Source organism: Phocoena phocoena, chromosome X (assembly GCF_963924675.1).
Source record: "Phocoena phocoena chromosome X, mPhoPho1.1, whole genome shotgun sequence".
NCBI classification, from domain to species: Eukaryota; Metazoa; Chordata; class Mammalia; order Artiodactyla; family Phocoenidae; genus Phocoena; species Phocoena phocoena.
The window spans coordinates 70,908,258-70,930,319 of record NC_089240.1 but is presented as its reverse complement, the minus strand read 5'-3'; the positions used below and the strand labels follow the sequence as shown (position 1 = coordinate 70,930,319).

At 32.8% G+C, this 22,062-nt stretch overlaps 1 protein-coding gene across 3 annotated transcripts in view; it reads left to right on the top strand.

Moving 5' to 3' along the window:
• RPS6KA6 (ribosomal protein S6 kinase A6) overlaps positions 1-22,062 on the top strand; it is a 169,121-nt gene that overhangs the window by 117,734 nt on the left and 29,325 nt on the right. For all 3 annotated transcript variants that reach the window (XM_065900693.1, XM_065900694.1, XM_065900692.1), the window contains 3 exons: positions 857-1,018; positions 5,711-5,787; positions 7,599-7,716. In XM_065900693.1, the coding sequence (XP_065756765.1) occupies positions 857-1,018; positions 5,711-5,787; positions 7,599-7,716 (357 nt within the window). The remainder of the gene's footprint in view (positions 1-856; positions 1,019-5,710; positions 5,788-7,598; positions 7,717-22,062) is intronic.

Genomic DNA, 22,062 nt, shown 5'->3' with positions numbered 1-22,062 from the left:
TGGAGTTGGAATTGATTTTTTTTTCTTGAAATTGTGATCTGTTTTGGGGGGAGGGGTTCTTTGTATATCAGATAATTTTGGATTGTGTACTGCACATTTGTGTATTAATGTATGGAGATTTATTATATTCTGTTATTTTTCTCCAGTGATTATTTTTTGTTCTGTTTTCAGTGGGTAATTTTCTTAGGAGGGTTTGTGCTGAAAAATCTGCTTTTTGACAAGTATGTACTCCCCACCAGAGTCTTGTCTCCTTTTGCTCATTCCCCAGTACCTTCAAGGTAGTTGATTTTTCTACTTAGGTTTTATAGTTGTTTACCGTGGGGAGGGGGTGTTGAGTAGGGTCTTAGTCCATTATATCTACAAGTGGAACTGATAATTGAGTTTTGAGATTGGAAGTGGTTAACAAAACTGGTGGCTTGATAAAAACTGGAACATCTGGGACTTCCCTGGTGGCGCAGTGGTTGAGAGTCCGCCTGCCGATGCAGGGGACACGGGTTCGTGCCCCGGTCCAGGAGGATCCCACATGCCACGGAGTGGCTGGGCCCATGAGCCATGGCCGCTGAGCCTGCGTGTCTGGAGCCTGTGCTCCGCAACGGGAGAGGCCACAACAGTGAGGGCCCACGTACCGCAAAAAGAAACAAACAAAAATAAAAAACCTGGCACATCTGTCTGATAGAGATAATTTTGTCTGTGTACTTCAGGTTGTCAGGGCCATCATGGTTGGAGAAAGTATCATTTTCAAAATTTTATGATTGAGACATTTCCCTTTCCTGGAAATATATTAACTTACAATGTTTTATTCCACAGGTATTTAGTTAGCTATAGAATTGTAAAGCTTTTTTTTTTAATGTTCAAGGTTGTTCATCGTGATCTTAAACCCAGTAATATTTTATACGTGGATGAATCAGCCAACGCAGACTCCATTAGGATCTGTGATTTTGGGTTTGCAAAACAACTTCGAGGAGAAAATGGACTTCTCTTAACTCCATGCTACACTGCAAACTTTGTGGCACCTGAGGTATTCTTTAAAACTTCAGTATTTGCCTTTCATTCTTTTCCTTTAGTTAAATGTATTTGATATCATGTATATGTTATGGTAGGTAGGTAAAAGCTGAGTTATCTTGTCCTTTCCCAGCTATAAAGCTCTTTAAATCATTGAATTCTGATAACTCCCAATATAAATATTCAAACTAATAACTAGCATCTGAAACCAACCTGAATGTAATAATCAGATTATTCTATTCTGCTGGGTTACATAGTGGTTTCAGAATCATACCCTTTTAGAGCAGGGCAGAGAGTGAAGATAACCTCACCTTAAACATATTAAATATTCTAAAGGAGGAAACTGAGGCTCAAAATACTTAATATCAGCATTCACTGTGTAACAAAGCCAGGATAGATTTTCAGATATTTTGGTTTGTGCTGAACATGAGGTGATTTATATTGTTTAGCATTATACATAACATGGGCAATGCCATCCCCGATTATCTTTAAGATCTTCTAATTCATGGAGAAAACAGCTTCACAGGGTTTTTTTTATAAGCGGTAGGGTTTTTCTTGGCAAATAACATTCGTATGTAGATCTTAGAAGAGACAGGAAAGGTGAAGATGAGGAAGTCAAGGGGTGCACGTTTCACATTTGGCAAGCTCCAGCAGTCTATCAGTTCTGATAATGGGGATGGGAGCTTTGACCATAGCAACTCCCACAGCAGTGAAAGTATGGGTGATGAAAAATGAATCAGGGATGGCATTGGTCATATAGATTCTTTATAAGTTTTCTTTGTAAAAGTCAAGAACTGTTCTTATATGTTATGAATAATGCTAAGTCATATGAATTATCGGATGTTTAACACAAATCAAAATACACAGATATCCTCAGGTTAGAAAAATTGAATTTTCCAAGTCAGAAGAAGAATAAAATAATTTGAGGATGAATTCCTATCTCATGTGCATGTTTTTTTTGCATTAAGTACTAGTCCTTTATGGATAATATTGCATATCAGATATAATACAAGATACAGCATATTTCTTATATTGAAATATCAACAAATCTGTATTTTAATGTAGCTATTAGAAAAATAATATTTCTAGTGAAGAAAATAGAAACATAGAAATTAGGAAAATAACTTTCTAATAGTGAAAAGTTCCCATGTTAAAATTTATTAAATCTTCCTTTAAGATGTTAATGTTGAGGAAGAAGTATAACACCTGCTTTACAGGGTTTTTGTGATAATATTTTCCCTGTAAGAAATTGTGTATGTATGCAGAGAATGTGCTCTAATCTATATTTTAATTATATTCATAGAATAATGAATGTACAAATTTTTATCACATTAAAATATATAGAAACTGTATGTCCCAAAACAAACATTGGGATGCATGCATGATCCAAGAAGGGGTTATCGTACTGCCCCCAGGTGTAAGAGATATCTTAGACATAAAAAATTAGCTTTTCTAGGGCATTTTAATGGTTTTATAGAATAGGAAGGTAGAAATTTGAGATTAAGGCTCTTCTGTTAAATATAGGGTATACTGTATATTTCTCATTTCATTAAAATGAAAAATATACAGTATGTCTGTGTTTAGATTAATGGTTAGGTAAACATTTTTAGATTAATGGCTAGGTAAACATTTTCCTAGGTAAATGAGTACAAATCTGCAGAGTAGAATACAGCCCATTGATGCTTTTTATCCTAACAGACTTCCATTGTAGTAAGACACTCTCACCATTGTAATAGTGAAGGTTTTCAGGTGGGCATGTGGAGACCACTTGTCTGTAACTAATGCCTCTAGTGTCTGAACTACCTTTGGCTAGGTTAGAATTTGTATTTTCAAAATGCTTTGAAAAGTTTTATTATAAAGAGCTGAAGCCTCTGCTAGCAATCAATGCATATTTGTAAATTGTTATAAATGTAAAACAGGTTTGGGGTAAGATTTGTTTCTAAAATTTCAGACCCCTTCAAAAATTATTAGTGAAGTGTATGAAATGCATTATCTTTTCAACTAGAATCAGAAAGATTCAAGTATCCATGCAGATATTTGAATAAATAATAGCATTTATGAGAGTATAAATTCATTATTCATCACAGTTCATTATGATCCCTTATTTGCTAAAAGAGAAACTAATTAGTAGTACTAATTTCAGCTGAACAATAAGGAATATTCATTCACTTTTTTGATATGCATCAATTCAGTTAACCTCTTAAGGCTTATTTACTTAATAGATGTGCTTTTGTACTATACCTATGTCACAAAAATTAATGTATCTCAAAAATATTTATTCTTTTATAAAAACAAATCTATCATATTATTCAACTGACATTTAATATCTACTGAGGTCTAAGAATGATCCTGAGCTAAAGGAATTTACAATATATTGGATGGATGCTGTGCCTGCAACTCTTTTTAAAAAGTAAATGTGAAATTACCCTGCTTTGCTCTGGCTTTAGGCTGTCATATGTTTTGCTCCAAATATGAATTTATCTGAATGAGCATCTCTGTCTATGTTACATTTTGATGATTTGGGAAGCCAAATGAGAGAGAAAGTAAAGTCATTAACTACTTTAATTCTGACTTCTATCTTCTTTGTATTTAACTTGATGCAAGTAAGAAGGTATGAAACACGTTACTTTCTACATTGTACTCTTTCATTCATCCCGCTACCTTCCTTTTTTTTTAATGGCTCTATGTTCTTACTATTAATAGGACATTGAGATCTAGAACAAAAGTAGACTGCCTCTTCTTTACACCTACAAAATGGGTTTAAGTGTGTGGTAAAGCTAAACCAAGTTTTTCATGATTGATCCTAATTAGATTAAGCAATATGATCCCTCCAGTGCCTTTCTTCTCATTAACTCTGAAGGTTTTGGGAGTATTTGTTTTGGGAGTATTTATAGGTATTTGGGAAATACCTATAGCTGACTCACTGATTAACCCTTGCCTGTCCAACTAGTTCACTAAGCAGTCCCTCAGCCTTGGCTTTGCATTGGATCATACGGGAACCTTTAAAAATATTGCCCTAAGGGAACCAGGGAAAACACAGTGATGCCCAGAACTGCAAGAAATGATGAGAGGGCTTCCCTGGTGTAGCAGTGGTTAAGAATCCTCTTGCCAATGCAGCGGACATGGGTTCGAGTCCTGGTCCGGGAAGATCCAACATGCCACAGAGCAACTAAGCCTGTGCACCACAACTACTGACCCTGTGCTCTAGAGCCTGTGCTCCACAACTACTGAAGCCCACAAGCCACAACTACTGAAGTCCGCATGCCTAGAGCCCATGCTCCACAACAAGAGAAGCCACTGCAATGAGAAGCCCGTGCATCGCAACGAAGAGTAACCCCCACTCACCGCAACTAGAGAAAGCCTGCGCACAGCAACAAAGACCCAATGCAGCCAAGAATTATAAATAAATTAAATAAATAAATGTATTTAAAAAAAAAGGAAGTGATGAGAAAAGGAAAGAGATAAGGGAAAAAAGCAGGAGAGGTTTGTGTTTCACTAGAGGATGCCAGGTTAGGCTTATCGTGATGTGAATTGTTTAGCTCTACCTCATTATTTATTAGGGCCTTTGTAGTCTCCACTAGTGTTATTTACATAAGCCAGTTAAATAGGTATTTTGATAGCCTATTCAGCTTCCCAAGTTTGCAGATATGTGTGTTCTTATAAATACACTTTGACTATGAAAAAAACATAATATCTTGAATTTTAAGTTAGTTAGGTACTTATTATTCAAGTCTGGCCATTGTCAAAGCTAAACATTAATATTTTTAGCCTTTTATAAATGAAATGTCCATTCTGGTGGTTATACAATCCCCAGTGTTAACGCATTAATAATGTTTCTATTTTGTTCCTATGTCTAAAGGCTTTAGCAGTGGGCTTGTTTTTCTAAATTTAAAAAAAGGCCTCATTTCACCTCAAACTAGCTATTAACTTCACAGAGAATATTCACATGAATATATAATAAATATGTTATTTGATATTTATTAATACTAGTCTCAAAAGGAAAAACTACCTAAATTATTATATGAAAAATTAACAAAACCATTCAGAATTTATCAAATGTGTGTTTGTGATCCAGAAATATACTGATTTTTTTGTGATCCAGAAATATACTGATTATTTTAAGACATGAGCCTTGTATATAAAATATAAATTCATCTTTCATGAGATTATATATTATCTTACCACCTCTTGTGTAATAAGGAGGCAATTATCATAGATATTAAAATCACAGACACTAGAGTAAGAATGCCTGCTCCACTACTCACTAGTTTTGTGATATTGGGCAAATTACTTACCATTTCAGTTTCCTCATCTTCAAAATGGAAGTAATATCTATCTCATAGAGTCAGTGTTAGGGTTAAAAGACAGTACTCTGTGTAGAATATATTAAGCTCTCTATACATATTATTTTAAATTTTGATGTGTCTGGATTTCCTGAGAGGAGGAGTGAAAGCTCATTGAGGTCAGGGATCATATCTTTAAAGGCTGTTTTTTTGTATCACTCATGTTGCTTAATCACATTAATAGCCACTTATTGAATGCTTGTTAATTGCAGAAGACTTTCCCTTTAACATTGTGAATCTATTTTTGAAAAGATTAAAATGAGCTAAATTGTGAACATTTGTGAGATTATTAGAAGCACAACTTTCTTTTAGATGAGAAAACTGAGTTTATACTGAGTAGTACCAGATGAATATTTCTTTCTCAGGTTCTTATGCAACAAGGCTATGATGCTGCTTGTGATATTTGGAGTCTGGGAGTCCTTTTTTACACAATGTTGGCTGGGTAAGAAATTTATATACTCAAATTAATTCACATAATTATTTGAATTTCACCTGTATATTTTCATCTAGAAAGAGGACAGATGAAAATAACCTTAAGGAAAATGCTATCAATATTTCAAAATATTATATATTATATACTTATAAAATTAAAAAAACATAAGGTAAGGTGTTTAAGGAGTCATTATTTAGATATATAATTAAAAGATTGCTCAATTAAAACTAAAACTTCAAAATAAAGCCTTTATTTTTATTTTAATATTTTACATTTGAGTGCATTACTTTTTGAAAATGTTTACTTGAGCATAAAATAATTTCATGGTTCAGCAGGTGCTTACCCACTGAACTTGCTGATGTTAATTTTTTTTTAAGTACTTGAATTTTGGTTCTCTTGGCAATAGAAATTTAGTAAGATCGAGCTTTATAACAAAGCTAAATAAAGTGGTAACAATACTAAACTACAGAAACACGCACAGCTGCCTTCTTTTAAAAGGATAAAGAAATACTAAAAAATGTAACCATTGGATTGTGTTAATATTGTTAATTTATAAATAATACAAGTGCTGTTTTAATAATGAGTAGCACTTTTATTTAGGAGTAAAAATGTGTAGCCGTAGATAAAGGCTAGGTTTAGCAAAGTCTAATGTGTAGAATGAAATTTGAAGAATTATAATATAATTATAATGTACTTAGGTGTGAGTTTTTAAAGAAGCCATTTAGTATAATTAAATATGCTTGATATAGCAGGAGCTTTATAAAGATAAGTTATGAAAATAGTGACTCTAAATTATTTATTGGCTTGGTGATAATTACATGTCAGTATATTCCACGTACTTTTAGACATAGGCAAAATAATTATAGACCACAGCAAGTGCTAAAGTTAAGGGTAGCTCAAGTTTTCATGTGAACATCAATCAGCAGTATTGGTTTCAAACCATGGGATACAATTTCTAGATAGCTGCTTTCAAATATTTACTTTATGACTAAACAAAACACTTTGTGTGTGTGCATATGTATGTGTGTTTTTGTCAACTTAATGGTTACATGAGAGAATTAACACATTAACATATTAAGACATCTTCCTCATACTTTTTAACCATAAGTCTTTCTGTTCCCAAATTTGAATACCATTTTTAGTTCCATTTGTTACAATGGTATAAAACTGATCACTTTTTGTCATTCTATAATTATTTTTCAAACTATTTTAACTTCATACAATGTATTTGTCTTCCTGTCCATGAATACTGATCCATGTAATAATTTTAATGGCTATAGAGGATTTTTCTGTTACATTGATATAAATATTTAACCAGTTTTTCATAAACATTAATTAAAACTATTGTTAACTTGTTTTCACTGATAATATTGATAAAATGCTAATGAATAAATTTGAGCCAATTCAATAAATATATTATGAATATATAAAATTAACAATTTCTTCATAGTAGGTATATTTGGTTTGCTAACTTATGCCCATGAGAATATAAAATTTGCATGTTTCATTCTGGTCTGATTTTTAGAATGTAAAGCTACATAAAAAGCTACCTTTATTTTATTTTACATTGATTAACCGATCAAAGGCAAAAAAAAAAAGATTGATGTAGACAAGACTCTTCATTTTATTAAATAATTCATTAGGATTAAGTTTATTGTTTGAAATATAAAATTTGATATGAACAGTAAAGGGAAATTTTAGGTGGTATTCTTAATTTGCTATAGTAAATATATTCTTATAGTTCTATACTCATAACTTTCAATTAGATTTAATATATATGTTAGGCCCTTATGTATACTTAAATCTTTTTTTATTAATAGCTATACTCCATTTGCTAATGGCCCCAATGATACTCCTGAAGAGATACTGCTGCGTATAGGCAATGGAAAGTTCTCTTTGAGTGGTGGAAACTGGGACAGTATTTCAGATGGAGCAAAGGTATAAATTATAAATGTTTTGTTTTGTTGAATTACTGTTAATTCCTGAAATCTTTAAGTTATAGCCTAGTCTGCATTCGCAGAGTATCTGATGGTGTTTTATGTCAGTATTTGTTTTTAAATCACAGTATTTGTTTTTAAGTCAACTCACATATATGTGTGGATTGAAGAAGACAAAGGCTGAATTTTTTTTTTTTTTTGTCATGCTTCTGGGACACATTTCTCTCTTATCAGTTCACATGTGATCAGGGAATATAAACCACTTCCAGTATTAACCAAAACCAAAAATGTAAATCTACTGAGGAAAAATACATAAAGCCAACTGAAGTTGGTTTCTGCATTTAGTATGTTTTTACACATCATATCTTCTTTAGCACAGACATTGACTAGTGATTATGTAGGTGATTTTTATATGTTAACTTGTTCTTAGAGAATATACAAACTTTTTATCAGTTGTACCTAGATATTTATGATTGATGGCTAAGAGCTGTTCAATAGAAATGTTCAATATGCAAGCCACGTATGTAATTTTAAAATTTCTAGTAGTCACATTAAAAAAAAATAAACAGGCAAAATTAATGTTAATAATATATTTTATTTAACCTGGTATATCCAAAATATTTCAACATCTAATCAATATTTTAAAAATTAGTGAGATTTTACATTCTTTTTTCATACTAATTTTTCAAATTCTCGTGTGTATTTTATACTTATAGCCCGTCTGAAGTTGGACGTACCTACATTTTAAAAGTGCTTAATAGCCACAGGTGGCTAGTGGCTGTCGTTATTAGTGAAGTTTCAAAGTAACTGGCCTTACTTAATTTAGGGAAAAAAATAATAAGTCAAGGCTTGAATATTAATTCTTACATTTATAGTCTAAAAATTTTAAGTTTTAAAACAACAACCCAAAGTTGTCAGCACGTGGTTTATAGGGCCCTGAAGCTTTTAAGCTACATTTTGAAGTAGAAAATATTTTAAGACAAAAGGATTTGCTTGTATTTAATATCTGCTAATGATAAAACCTAATTGTCTCAGGGACATTAGCTAATCTGTAGGATACATTATGGAGTAAATCTTGTATCCTGATCACTGTAGAATAAAAAAATCAGGGATTTGATTATCATTACCTTTCAGACATTAGAAACACAGGGAGGGGATTGTGTTTGGATCTTAGCCATAACACAAGTGTGCTGTGTGGTGTAGTAAAAGGAACACCTGATTGGAAGCCAAGAGAACTGAGTGCTAGTTTTTGATCTACTAACTACCTGCCTCAGTTTGCTCATCTGTAAAATTTGGGGATTAAGTTCTCCCTTTGATTCCTTCCAATTCCAAAATTCCATTGCTATGCAATTTGGTTTATTTATAATTTGTCAGATTTCCCTTTATAAAGTGATTTAAACTACTAATATTATTCATTAAATATATGTATTTTCTAATCAGCCAGGTCATGCGTCAAAAAGTACATTTTCCCAAGGAACAATTCCAATGTTTAAAGCTATACACATGAAACTCTTGTGTTTCTCTAAAAAAAAATAACTAGCAACAGTGAATCTAATGCTGAAATAGAGATTTATATGCCACTTGTGCTTAGATTTTTGGTTTTCCATGTTCTGTGTGTTTTATGTTTGCGTCTGTGTAATGCTTAAGGAATAATAGATATCAAAATTCAGTTTTATTCTTACCTCATTTAGTCTGATGTTCTGGAGAAATTAACATAGAAAAATATATTGGGGGATGTTGAAATATTTCACAAGGTCTTTCATGTATTCCCTTTTTATGGATTAAATTACTTTAGTTCTGTCTTTGGAATTTTTCTGAAAATGGTGGCAGATTACTGAGCAAATGAGCTATATGAACTTTAAAAAAAATCTGTACATTTTAACAGTTCGATAATTTCTTGTCTGTTTTAAATTAGTGATGAAGGTAAACTATTGTTCAGTTACCTATAACTCCTTATACTAGTTCCCTTTAGTTGGGAGAACTGTAACATTTACTGTCACCTCATGACAATTGTTTTACTCAATTATAGTTCCTTATAAATTGTTTTTCCCTTTCCAGTGCTTTTCTTGACATTGGTGAGTGTCACTATCAGAAGCATATAGAAAATGATTCTGTTTGCCTCCTGTCCATGCACAGTTCCTAGAATTTGTTCACTCAATTAAATGGGGTGGGGGTGGGGGTGATAGTGGAAGTCATGTTAGCTTTGTGTGTCTTATTGCTACAATAGTTTCAGCATTGAGAACATTGACATTGCTGCTTCCCTTTTGTTAAACAGTGGGGACAAGGAGAAGAATCTGGTAAACAAAACAAAAGTAGAAGAGGCAAGAGAGTAATGAAATTTTCATGGTGTCACAGTACATTAAAAATAAACACAGTAATACCTGATTAATTACAAGGCATTTCTATCTAAATTTTACAATAATTTAAGTAAGTAAAATGTCACTTATTTCAAATACATACACCCTTGACCAAAAAAAGAATTGCCCAGTAGAAGTTTTTACAGGACGGTTATTTGTGGCTTCCTCCCTTGCCTTCTTTAAAAAGAACAACTTGTGCTTTTCCTCAACTGCATTCCTATTACTGCATTGTATGTACTTTTATTAGAGTATTAGTACTTAATCACTTTCTCCCTGGTTATATATTCATTTGTATGCATTTTTACTTTTCCCACTCAGGGAGCTTTAAATGTCATATTCACTTTTGCATTTCCTATCATACCTAGCATAATAAATACTTAATTGAATACTCTTTTCACAAGCTATTTAATCTTTTCCTTAAGTATACCTTGCATTGTTAATTTACACTCTAAGCTTTTATTTGTCCAATATAGAAATATAAATATTTTCCTATTGTGAATGACTATAAATTTGAAATAAGTGGTCGTTTTTTTTTGATTAATCAATATAATGCCAATTTATAATAACACCAAGTTCTCATTATATGTGGGTCATTTCTTGAGCACTCTGAACTGTTACATGGACATACAGTACTTGCCCACTCCCATGCCAACATTACACTACTTTTATTTTAAAAGTCTTGTTATTGCATAAATAAGTCTCCACACCTTATCACTACCACATCTTCTTCCTCTTCAAAATTGTCTTGGCTGTTTTGGTTCTTTCTATTTCTTTTATACAGCAGGTTCTTATTAGTCATCAGTTTTATACACATCAGTGTATACATGTCAATCCCAATCGCCCAATTCATCACACACACCCCCCAGCCCCCTGCGGCTTTCCCCCTTTGGTGTCCATACGTTTGTTCTCTACATCTGTGTCTCAATTTCTTCCCTGCAAACCGGTTCATCTGTACCATTTTTCTAGGTTTCACATACCTGCGTTAATATACGGTATTTGTTTTTCTCTTTCTGACTTACTTCACTCTGTATGACAGCCTCCAGATCCTTCCACGTCTCAACAAATGACCCAATTTCATTCCTTTTTATAGCTGAGTAATATTCTATTGTATATATGTACCACTGTGAATGGCTATAAATTCAAAATAAGTGGTCAGGTTTTATGTAAATATTTCTTTACCATTTTTGGCTTGAAGTTGCTTTTAAGTGAAATCTTTTGTTCGCATATTTAAAAGTCATAGATTTCTAGAGCTAGGTGGGATCTGGTCCATCATTTTGCAGAGAGATAAACCAAGGTGTGCAGAATTTATCTTGTCCATGGTCATACACTGAGTGGCATAGCTGGAATTGATTTTCAGTCCAGTACTCTTTTCAGTCTACCACATGTTAGGGAAGACTTTCTGGAGGAAGAAAGGCTTGATTAGCTTGGATTATGTGGCTGGAATGGAGAAGAAAGAGGTCTATAACCCTTTAAGACTCAGAGGAAAGGTGTTATCGTTCACCTACTTCTTTCCTATAATATGGAAATTAAGTATACCAAAGCTTATTACTTGTTACTTAGTCTATATTGAACAGCAGCTTTACAGTTAAAACACTATATTGAAATGTAAGGCTGGACACTATAAAACTCTTAGAGGAAAACATAAGCAGAACACTCTTTGGCATAAATTGCAGCAAGATCTTTTTTGATCCACCTCCTAGAGTAATGAAACTAAAAACAAAAACAAGTGGGATCTAATTAAACTTAAAAGCTTTTGCACAGCAAAGGAAACCATAAACAAAACAAAAAGACAGCCTTCAGAATGAGAGAAAATATTGGCAAATGGGGCAACCAACAAGGGATTAATCTCCAAAATATACGAACAGCTCATGTAGCTCAATATCAAAAAAAACAAACAACTCAATCAAAAAGTGGGTGGAAGATCTAAATAGACATTTCTCCAAAGAAGACATGCAGGTGGCAAAAAAAAGCTCATAAAAAGATGCTCAACATCACAAATTATTAGAGAAGTGCAAATCAAAACTGCAATGAGGTATCACCTCACACCAGTCAGAATGGCCATCATCGAAAAATCTACAAACAATAAATGCTGGAGAGGGTGTGGAGAAAAGAGAACCCTCCTACACTGTTGTTGGGAATGTAAATTGGTACAGCCACTATGGAGAACAGTATGGAGCTTCTTTAAAAAAACTAGAAATAGAGCTACCATATGACCCAGCAATCCCCACTCCTGGGCATATACCCAGACAAAACCATAATTCAAAATGATAGATGCACCCCAATGTTCATTGCAACACTATTTACAATAGCCAGGACATGGTAGCAATCTAAATGTCCATCAACAGAGGGATGGATAAAGAATATGTGGTACATATATGCAATGGAATATTACTCAGCCATAAAAAAGAACAAAATAATGCCAACTGCAGCAACATGGATGGACCTAGAGATTATCATACTGAGTGAAGTAAGTCAGAGGAAGACAAATATCATATGATATCACTTATATGTGGAATCTAAAAAAAGGTACAAATAAACTTATTTACAAAATAGATGTAGAGTCACAGATGTAGAAAACAAACTTACAGTTACCAGGGGATAATGGGGGGGTGAATTTGGAGGTTGGGATTGACATATGCACACTACTATATGTAAAATAGATAACTAATAAGAACCTGCTGTATAGCACAAGGAATTCTACTCAATACTCTGTAATGACCTATATGAGAAAATAATGTAAAAAAAAAAAAAGATTGGATATATGATGTATGTATAACTGATTCACTTTGCTGTACACCTGAAACTAACACAACATTGTAAATCAACTATACTCCAATAAAAATTTAAAACAAAAACAAAAACACTATACTGAAATACTTGTAGAACTTCTAGTACTATAGCTTTCAAACACCTTGTGCCAAATAATACTAGAGAAAGACTACAATGTCTAAACAAAGCTAGGGAAGTGCACTAGCAAATTCAATAATTAGAATTTTATTCTTATTTAATTGTGAGAGATAATTTGTTGTTACCTTTAATCAGGGCAGAAAGTGTTACTTATGTATGGAACTCAGTCTTTTATACTGAGGAAATATGAATTGTAATACATTTGACCAAATTAAAGTGCTTGCAGTATAATTAGTAATAACTGCAGTGAAAATAATGGTTTATCTCAGTCACATGATTAAATTTGAAATAGAAGTGATGAATTATTAATCAATAGTTTCCAAGCTTTAATGAATTTGCCATCTGAGTACTGTGAGAAGAATAGGAAAATTGCTATTCTCCCGTATTAGTGTTTGTTCAAAGAATTTAGGGTTTTGCTGACTTTTACTTAAAATGGATATTAAAAAAATAGGAAATCTTTAAGTCTAGATTAGATTAAGTTAATCATTTTAATTAGTAATGGCTTTCTTCCAACTAGATTATTTAACTAAATACCCAGTGATTGTATATAAGTGATCATTCTTGTCGTAGCTCAGTATCTTTTCTTAAAACTGGCCAACACTACTATATCTACTTTGAATAAAGTGCAAAATTATTCATAATGTAGGGACAGATTTTTGTGTACTGTGGGTGAGCTCATTTTCCTCTTAGCTATCAAGAAAATTCAGTGAATATTACCTAAGATAATGACACATTTGCTTTTTCATCTGTCATCCATCCTCTCGTCATTCTGTCAAGGAGATTTTACTTCTTATTTTTCAGGGAGGTTAAAAAGAAGTAAGATAGATTAAGCCCTATTAAAACAACTTCAAGTTCTTTAAAAGAAAGTAGCAAAATGTTGATACTGTGCTATGAAGCTATTTGATATTGTAAACTAAGCAGCATTCTGTTCGTCTTTCCAAGGAAACAATAATTTAAAAGTTTTATAAGCATTTAGGATATGGCCATGTTTACTGCATTTTCATTTTCATTTAAGGAGAATCCACTTTGTTTTTGGAAATCAGTCTTTGTCTCCAAATATAAATTGACAATTTCAGTCTTATACAACTTAGCTGAATTTTAACCCAGAAATAATTATATCCTTTTTGCTTTAACAGGGTTCACCATATATCACAGTTTGCTTGGAACAGTCCTGGTTTATGCCTTTGGCTCTCAACTTTCCCATTTTGGATAACAAATTGTATGGCCATCTTAGCTTTAACTGTCCTTAATTTCAGTTAAATTTTTTCAACGAATATATAATAAAGCAATATTGTTGAACTTTGTTATGAAAAACTGATTTTTTTTCTGAAACAGATTTTGATATTTTTCATGAATGCTTACTTAGTGCTGTGAACATTGAGCACTTATTGTGTGTACATGATAGTTATTACTTTAGAAAGAAAGCAGCAATTAATTATGTAAAATTCAGACATCAATATTGAGTTTAATAGGGAAGATTGAGAGGTAGTATAGTTTAATACTTATGAGCCAGACTCTGACTGACTGCCTGGATGCCTATCCTTACTTACTAGTTATGTGTTACATACTTAAAAGCTATGTGACCTTGGGAATGGTGCTTAACCTCTTCATGCCTTAGTTTTCACATCTGTAAAGTGAAGATAGTAATAGTACCTACCTCAGGGTTGTTATGAAGATAAACCAGGTTAATAAATGTAGCACATAGTCATAATAAGTGTTCAGTTAGTGTTAGCTAATATCATTAAGAATGTATAAAGCACTTTGATGATCAAATGTTAATCTTTGAAATTCCCATTAGCAGTAAAAACCCTCATGAGTGAAATTAAAGCCATAGTAGTATATTTCAATATTTGTATAGGCCCATCTCCTAAAATTCTTTTTCATTCTCTCACCATCACTACCTGTACCTTTCAGTAACCCCTCAGAATCCACAGGAAAGTACTAAAGCTCAAATAAGGTTTAATGAGGAGCAGAGTAGTGTTAAATTTTAGTATGTATAGTTAATTTATATGTTGAAACATACTTTGGTGAGTGGGAGTAGAGGAACCTATTGTTTTGGGCTAGACCATTGATTTTTTAAAACAACTTTACTGAGGGGTGCTACATAACAAAATGAATATATAATTTAATGTCATGACATATTTACACACCAATGAAACCATCACAAAATCAAGATAATAAACATATGCATCACCCCTAAAAGTTTCCTCATGTTCCTTTATAATCCTTCCCTCCTGCCTCACATCCTGAACTCACAATCCCCCGCCCCTCACTCCCTGGCAACCAGGGACCTACTGTTTGATGCTACGGGTTAGTTTACATTTTCTCGAAATGATTATAAATGGAAACATATAATGTATACTCTTTTTTGTGTCTTTCTCTCATAATTATTTTGAGATTCATCCATGTTGTTGGAGTGTATCAATATTTTGTTACTTTACATCACTGAATAATAATCCATTGTATGGATACACAGCAGTTTGTCCATTTACCTGTTGATGGACATTTGGGTTGTTGGCAGTTTTGTGATATTCCAGTAAAGCTACAGTGAGTATCCATGTGAAAGTGTTTACATGGATGCATGTCTTTCATTTTTGTGTGAATACTCAGGAGTAGAATGATTGGATCATATATTTAACTTTTTAAGAAACCACCAAACTGTTTTTTAGTTCCTGTACCATTTTACATTCCCACCAGCAGTGTATGAGAGTTTTAGTTCTTCCATATCCTTGCCAATACTTGATTTGTTTGTTTTTTGTTGTTGTTGTTTGTTTGTTTTTTTCTTCTTTGGCCGTGCGGCATGTGGGATCTTGTTCCCCAACCATGGTTTGAACCTGCGCCCCCTGCATTGGAAGTGCGGATTCTTAACCACTGGACCACCAGGGAAGCCCCCACCAACACTTGATAATGATCATTCTTTTTTAATTTTAGTTCTTTTAAAATGTATGTAATGGTATCTCATATTATTTTAATTTGCACTTCCCTAGTAACTAATGATATTGAGCATTTTTCATGTGCTTACTTGCCATCCATTTATCTTCTTTGAATTGCCTATTGACATCTTTTACCCCCTTTTTTTATTTTGGTCACTTTTTTTATTATTGAGTTTTGAGAGTTCCTAATATAGTCTAGATGTAAGTCCTTTATCAGAGCTATGCCTTACAAATATTTTCTCTCAGTCTATAAATTGTCATTTAATTCTCTTAATTGTTTCTAATGTTGATAAAGACAGTGTTTCACTTTTATTTTCTTCTCTGCAGCATATTTTTGGTGTAATAGCTAAGAAATATTTGCCTTGCCCAAAATTTCAAGTGTTTGCCCCTGTGTTTTCTTTTAGAAGTTTTATAGTTTTAGGTTTTATCTTTAGATCTATGATACATTTTGATTCAGTATTTGTTTTTGTGCAATATATGGTTCAAAACTAATTTTTCCACACAGACACCTGATTATTCCAGCACCATTTGTTGAAAATACTATCCATTCTCTGTGGAATTACATTTCTATCTTGATCAAAAATCAGCTGCCTAAATATGCATGGTTCTATTTCTATAAAGTAAGTCCCCTACATACGAATGAGTTCCGTTCCAAGAGCACGTTCATAAGTCCAGTTTGTTCGTAAGTCCAACAAAGTTAGCATAGGTACCCAACTATCATAATTGGCTCTATAGTACTGTACTGTAATAGCTTTATAATATTTTCACACAAATGATACATAAAAAATGAACAAACAAAAATATAAAACATTTTTAATTGTACAGTACCTTGAAAAATACAGTAGTATAGTACAACAGCTGGCATACAGGGCATTGGCATTGAGTGAAGAGGCAAGAAGCGTTACTGACTGGAGGAGGGAGAGGAGGTGGGAGATGGTAGAGCTGAAGGATCATCAGCAGTAGGAGACAGAGGGAAAGCTGCAATTTCACTCATGCTTGACGTTAATGGCACAGGTTCTGGTTCCTTGCTGGATTCAATTTTATCTACCCTCTAGAAAAAATGATCCAGTGATATCTTGGTAGTAGCTCTTTTTTTCTCGTCATAAATGACACAGCACTGGATTGCATTCTGAACGGCTGCTGCAACCTTCGTGTACTGTTCTACATTCAGATCCTGTGCCTCAGAAACTAACAGTGCCTCCTCAAATAAAGAAAATCCCCTTGCCATTTCCTGTGTCGTGAATCTCTTTGATTCTTCAGTTACTTCTTCTTCCTATTTTCTCTCTTTGTCCTTTCTCTGGGCTTCCAATTCCTGGTGCTTCTTATCAGTACTAGCTACATCACCACTGCTTTTACACTTACTTCCAGACATCCTGGGCTTGAAATAAAGATACTCTACTACTGTACTCTATACAGTACTGTACAGTAAGGTACACAAAAGCACAGCCACTTGTACATGATTGGACATGCGAATGCATGTTCTCATCTTTGAAAGTTCGCAACTTAAAGGTTTGTATGTGGGGGACTTACTGTACTTTCTATTCTGTTCCATTAATCTGTCTGTCTGTCTTTACTCCGTTGCCACACTGCCTTCATTACTGTTTCTTTATAATTAAGTTTTGAAATTAGGTACTGCTAATCATCCAACCATTTTCTACTTATTCAGAGTTGTTTTGAAATGTGTCCTTTGCATTTCTTTATGAATTTTAGAGTCAGCTTTTCAGTTTCCACCAAAAAAGGCTACTAGGATTTTGATTGAGATGGGATTGGATCTATAAGTCAATTGGGGGAGAACTGACATTTTAACAACACTGAGTCTTCTGATCCATGAACATGGTATCTCTTTCCAATTCGTTAGACCTTCTTTAATTTCATCAATGTTTCATAGTTGTCAATGTACACATCTTACACATCTTTTATTGTGTATTTTACCTGTTTCCTATTTTTCATGCTATCGTAAATGGCATTGTTTATAAATTCATGTTCAGCAAAATTTTTTTGCTGCTAGTATTTAGAAATACAATTGTTTTTTTTTATATTGAACTTGTATACTACAACTTTGATAAAATGACATTCTAGTAGCTTTTTTGTAGATTTCATCAGTTTTTCAATGTACACAATCATGCCATTCATGAATAAAGAGTTTTAATTCTTTCTCATGGATGTATTTTCTTTATTTTCAATGGCTAGAACTTGCAGTATAGTGTTACAGAAGTGAAGAGGATGGACATTCTTTTGTTCCTGGTCTTGAGGGAAATCATTCATTTTTTTACCATTAAGTATGATGTTGGCTGTGATTTTACATAGATGCTTTTAACTAGGTTGAGGAAGTTCCATTCTGTTCCCAGTTTGATGAACATTTTTCTTAGGGATGGATGTTGGATTTTTTTCAAATGCTGTTTGTATATCTGTTGAGGTAAATTACATGTTTTTTTGTTTTTTATTATAACATTTATAATTACATTGATTTTCAATTGTTAAACTAACCTTGTATCCCCAGGATAAACACTTCGTCATGATATGTTATCCTTTTTATATGTACATATAACTGAACTTGATTTGCTAAATTTTTGTTCACAAGTTTTATATTATGTTGATGAGGGATTTTGGTTTGTGGATTTCTTGTAATATCTTTCTGATTTTGGTATCAGGGTAATGCCTCATTAAATGAGTTGGGAAACATTACCTCTTCTTCAATTTTCTGGAAGAATTATTTAGAATTGGAATTGCTTTTAAAATATTTGTTATATTGACCTTAAAAAAAAAAAACAGAAGAGCCAGTTATTTTACCAGGAAAATGAGTTTATTTGGGGAAAAGCAGAGAATTGCAATTCAGGACAAGCAAACTAGGGCAACCTATAGGCAAGACTCCATTTAAAATGAGGTTTCCTTTATTTATTTTACAGTTATAATTCACCAGTGAATTCATTTGGGCTTGGGGTTTTCTTTATTTCTCCTTGAGTGAGCATTGGTATTCTTTTCCTTTCAAGGAAATTGTTCATTGTTGAATATGATGTCATAAAGTTTTTCATAAAATCTCCTTACTAATCTATTAGTGTCTGTAGACACTGTTGTGATGTCTACTTTCATATTTCAACCATAATTATGGATTGGTCTTTATCTCTTTACAGATATATCAGTTTTTGCTTCATGTATTTTGAAGCTCTGTTTTTAGGTGCATAAATCGTTTATAAATTTGACCTCTTGATTAGTTGTCCCCTTTATCATTATGAAGTGACCTTCTTAATCCCTGGTAATTTTCTCCATTATTATTGAAAGATATATTCACTCAGTATAAAATTCTAGATTTTTATTTCTTTGTGTTTTTTTTTTAATTTCCAGTTTTTTGAGATATAATTGACATACAGCACTGTATAAGATTAAGGTGTGCAACATAATGATTTGACTTATATACATCATGAAATATTTGTCACAGTAAGAACATACAGCATCTCATATAGATACAAAATTAAATAAATAAAACCCAATTTTTTACTTGTAATGAGAACTCTTAGAATTTACTCTAACAACTTTCATATAAAATATACAGCATTTTAATTATATTTATCATGTTGTATATTACATCCTTAGTACTTACTTATCTTGTAACTAGAAGTTTGTACTTTTTAGCTACTTCACACAGTTCTATTTCCCCCACACCCTGCCTCTGGTAACCACAAATCTGATCTCTTTTTCTATGAATTTGCTTGTTTGTTTTTGAAATATAATTGACCTACAACACTGTGTTAAGTTCCTGTTACACAACATAGTGATTCAATGTTTCTATAAATTTCAAATTGGTCGCCACGATAAGTCTAGTTACAATATATCACCAAAGATTGACTATATTTCCCACACTGTACATTTCATACCCATGACTCATTTATTGCACAACTAGAAGTTTGTACCTCTTAATCTCCCTTACCTATTTCTTTCTTCACTGTACTCCCCTCCTCTCTCACAAACACCTGCTTGTTCTTTGTATCTATAACACTGTTTATGTCTTGTTATGTGTGTTCATTTTGTTTTTGTAGATTCCACATATAAGTGATATCATGTGGTATTTGTCTTTCTCTGACTTATTTCACTTCACATAATACCTTCTAGATCCACTCATGTTCTTGTAAATGGCAAGATTTCATTTTTAGTGGTTTATTAAAATTCCATTGAATGTGTGTGTATATATACACACATATATATACACATATATATGCATTTGTTATTGATGGACACGTAGGTTGCTTCCATATCTTGGCTATTGTAAAAATTGCCACAATGAACATTGGACTGCATATAACTTTTTGGATTAGTGTTTTTTGTTTTCTTCGGGTAAATACCCAGATGAAGTTGCTGGATCATATGGCAGTTCTATTTTTAATTTGTTGAGGAACCTTAATACTGTTTTCCTTTGTGGCTGCACCAATTTACAGTCCTACCAACAACAGTGCATGAGGGATCCCTCTTCTCCACATTCTCTCCCAACACTTCTTCACATTCTTGCCAACACTTGTTTGTTGTCTTTTTGATAATAGCCATTCTGACAGATGTGAGGTGGTATCTCAATGTGGTTTTGATTTTCATTTCCTTGATAATTAGTGATGTTGAGCATCTTTTCATTAGTCTGCTGGCCATCTGTAGGCCTTTGGGAAAATGTTGATTCAGGTATCCTGTCCATTTCTTAATCAGGTTGGTTGTTCTTTTGCTGTTGAGTGTATGAGTTGTTTGTGTATCTTGGATGTTAACTCCTTATCAGTAATATTATTTACAAATATTTTCTTCCATTCAGTAGGCAGCCTTTTTGTTTTCTTGATAGTTTCCTTTGCTGTGCAAAAGTTTTTATTTAGTTTGATGTTGTCCCATTTCTTTATTTTTGGTTTTGTTTCCTTTTCCTGAGGACACATGTTCAAAAAATATTGCTATGTCTGATGTCAAAGAGTGTACTGTTTATGTTTTCTTCTAGGAGTTTTATGGTTTCAGGTCTTAGTTCTTTAATCTATTTTTAGTTTATTATTGTATACGGTGTGAGAAAGTAGTCCAGTTTGATTCTTTTGCATGTAATTATTCAGTTTTCTCAACACCTTTTATTGAAGAAACTGTCTTTTCCCCACTGTATTGTTTTGCCTCCTTTGTTGGAGATTAATTGACCATATATGCATCAATTTGTTTCTGGGCCTTGTTCTTTTCCATTGATCTATGTGTCTGTTTTTGTGCCAGTACCATAATGTTTTGATTACTGTAGGTTTGTAGTATAATTTGACATCAGGGAGCATGATATCTACAGCTTTGTTATGTTTTCTCAAGATTGCTTTGGCAATTTGGGGTCTTTTCTGGTTCCATATAAATTTTAAGATTATTTGTTCTAGTTCTCTGAGAAATGTCATGGGTATTTTGATAGAGATTGCATTAAATATGTAGATTGCTTTGGGTAGTATGGACATTTTAACAGTATTCTTTCAATCCAAGAACAAAGGGTATCTTTCATTTCATTTTATTGTCTTCAGTTTCCTACATCAATGTTTTACACTTTTCAGAGGATAGTCTTTCACTTCCCAGGTTAAGTTTATTCCTAAGTATGTTATTCTTTTTAATGTGATTTTAAATGGGATTGTTTTCTTGCTTTCTCTTTCTGATAGGTTATTATTCATGTATAGAAAAGCAGTAGATTTCTGAATATTAATCTTGTATCCTGCAACTTTACTAAATTTATTTTTTCTAATAGCATTTTGGTGGAGACATGAATTTTCTCTATATAGCATCATGTCATCTGCAAATAGTGACAGTTTTACTCCTTCCCTTGCAATTTGATGTATTTTATTTCTTTTTTTTAAATTGAAGTATAGTTGATTTACAATGCTGTGTTAGTTTCAGGTGAACAGCAAAGTGATTCAGTTGTACATATACATGTATATATTCTTTTTCAGATTATTTTCCCATATAGGTTATTACAAAATATTGAGTATACTTACCTGTGCTATACAGTAGGTCCTTGTTATTTATCTATTTTATATATATTAGTGTGTATATGTTACTCCCAAACCTACAATTTTTCCCTCCCCCGCCACCATTTCCCTTTGGTAACCATAAGTTTGTTTTCTACATCTGTAAATCTGTTTCTGTTTCATAAATATGTTAATTTTGAATCCCTTTTTT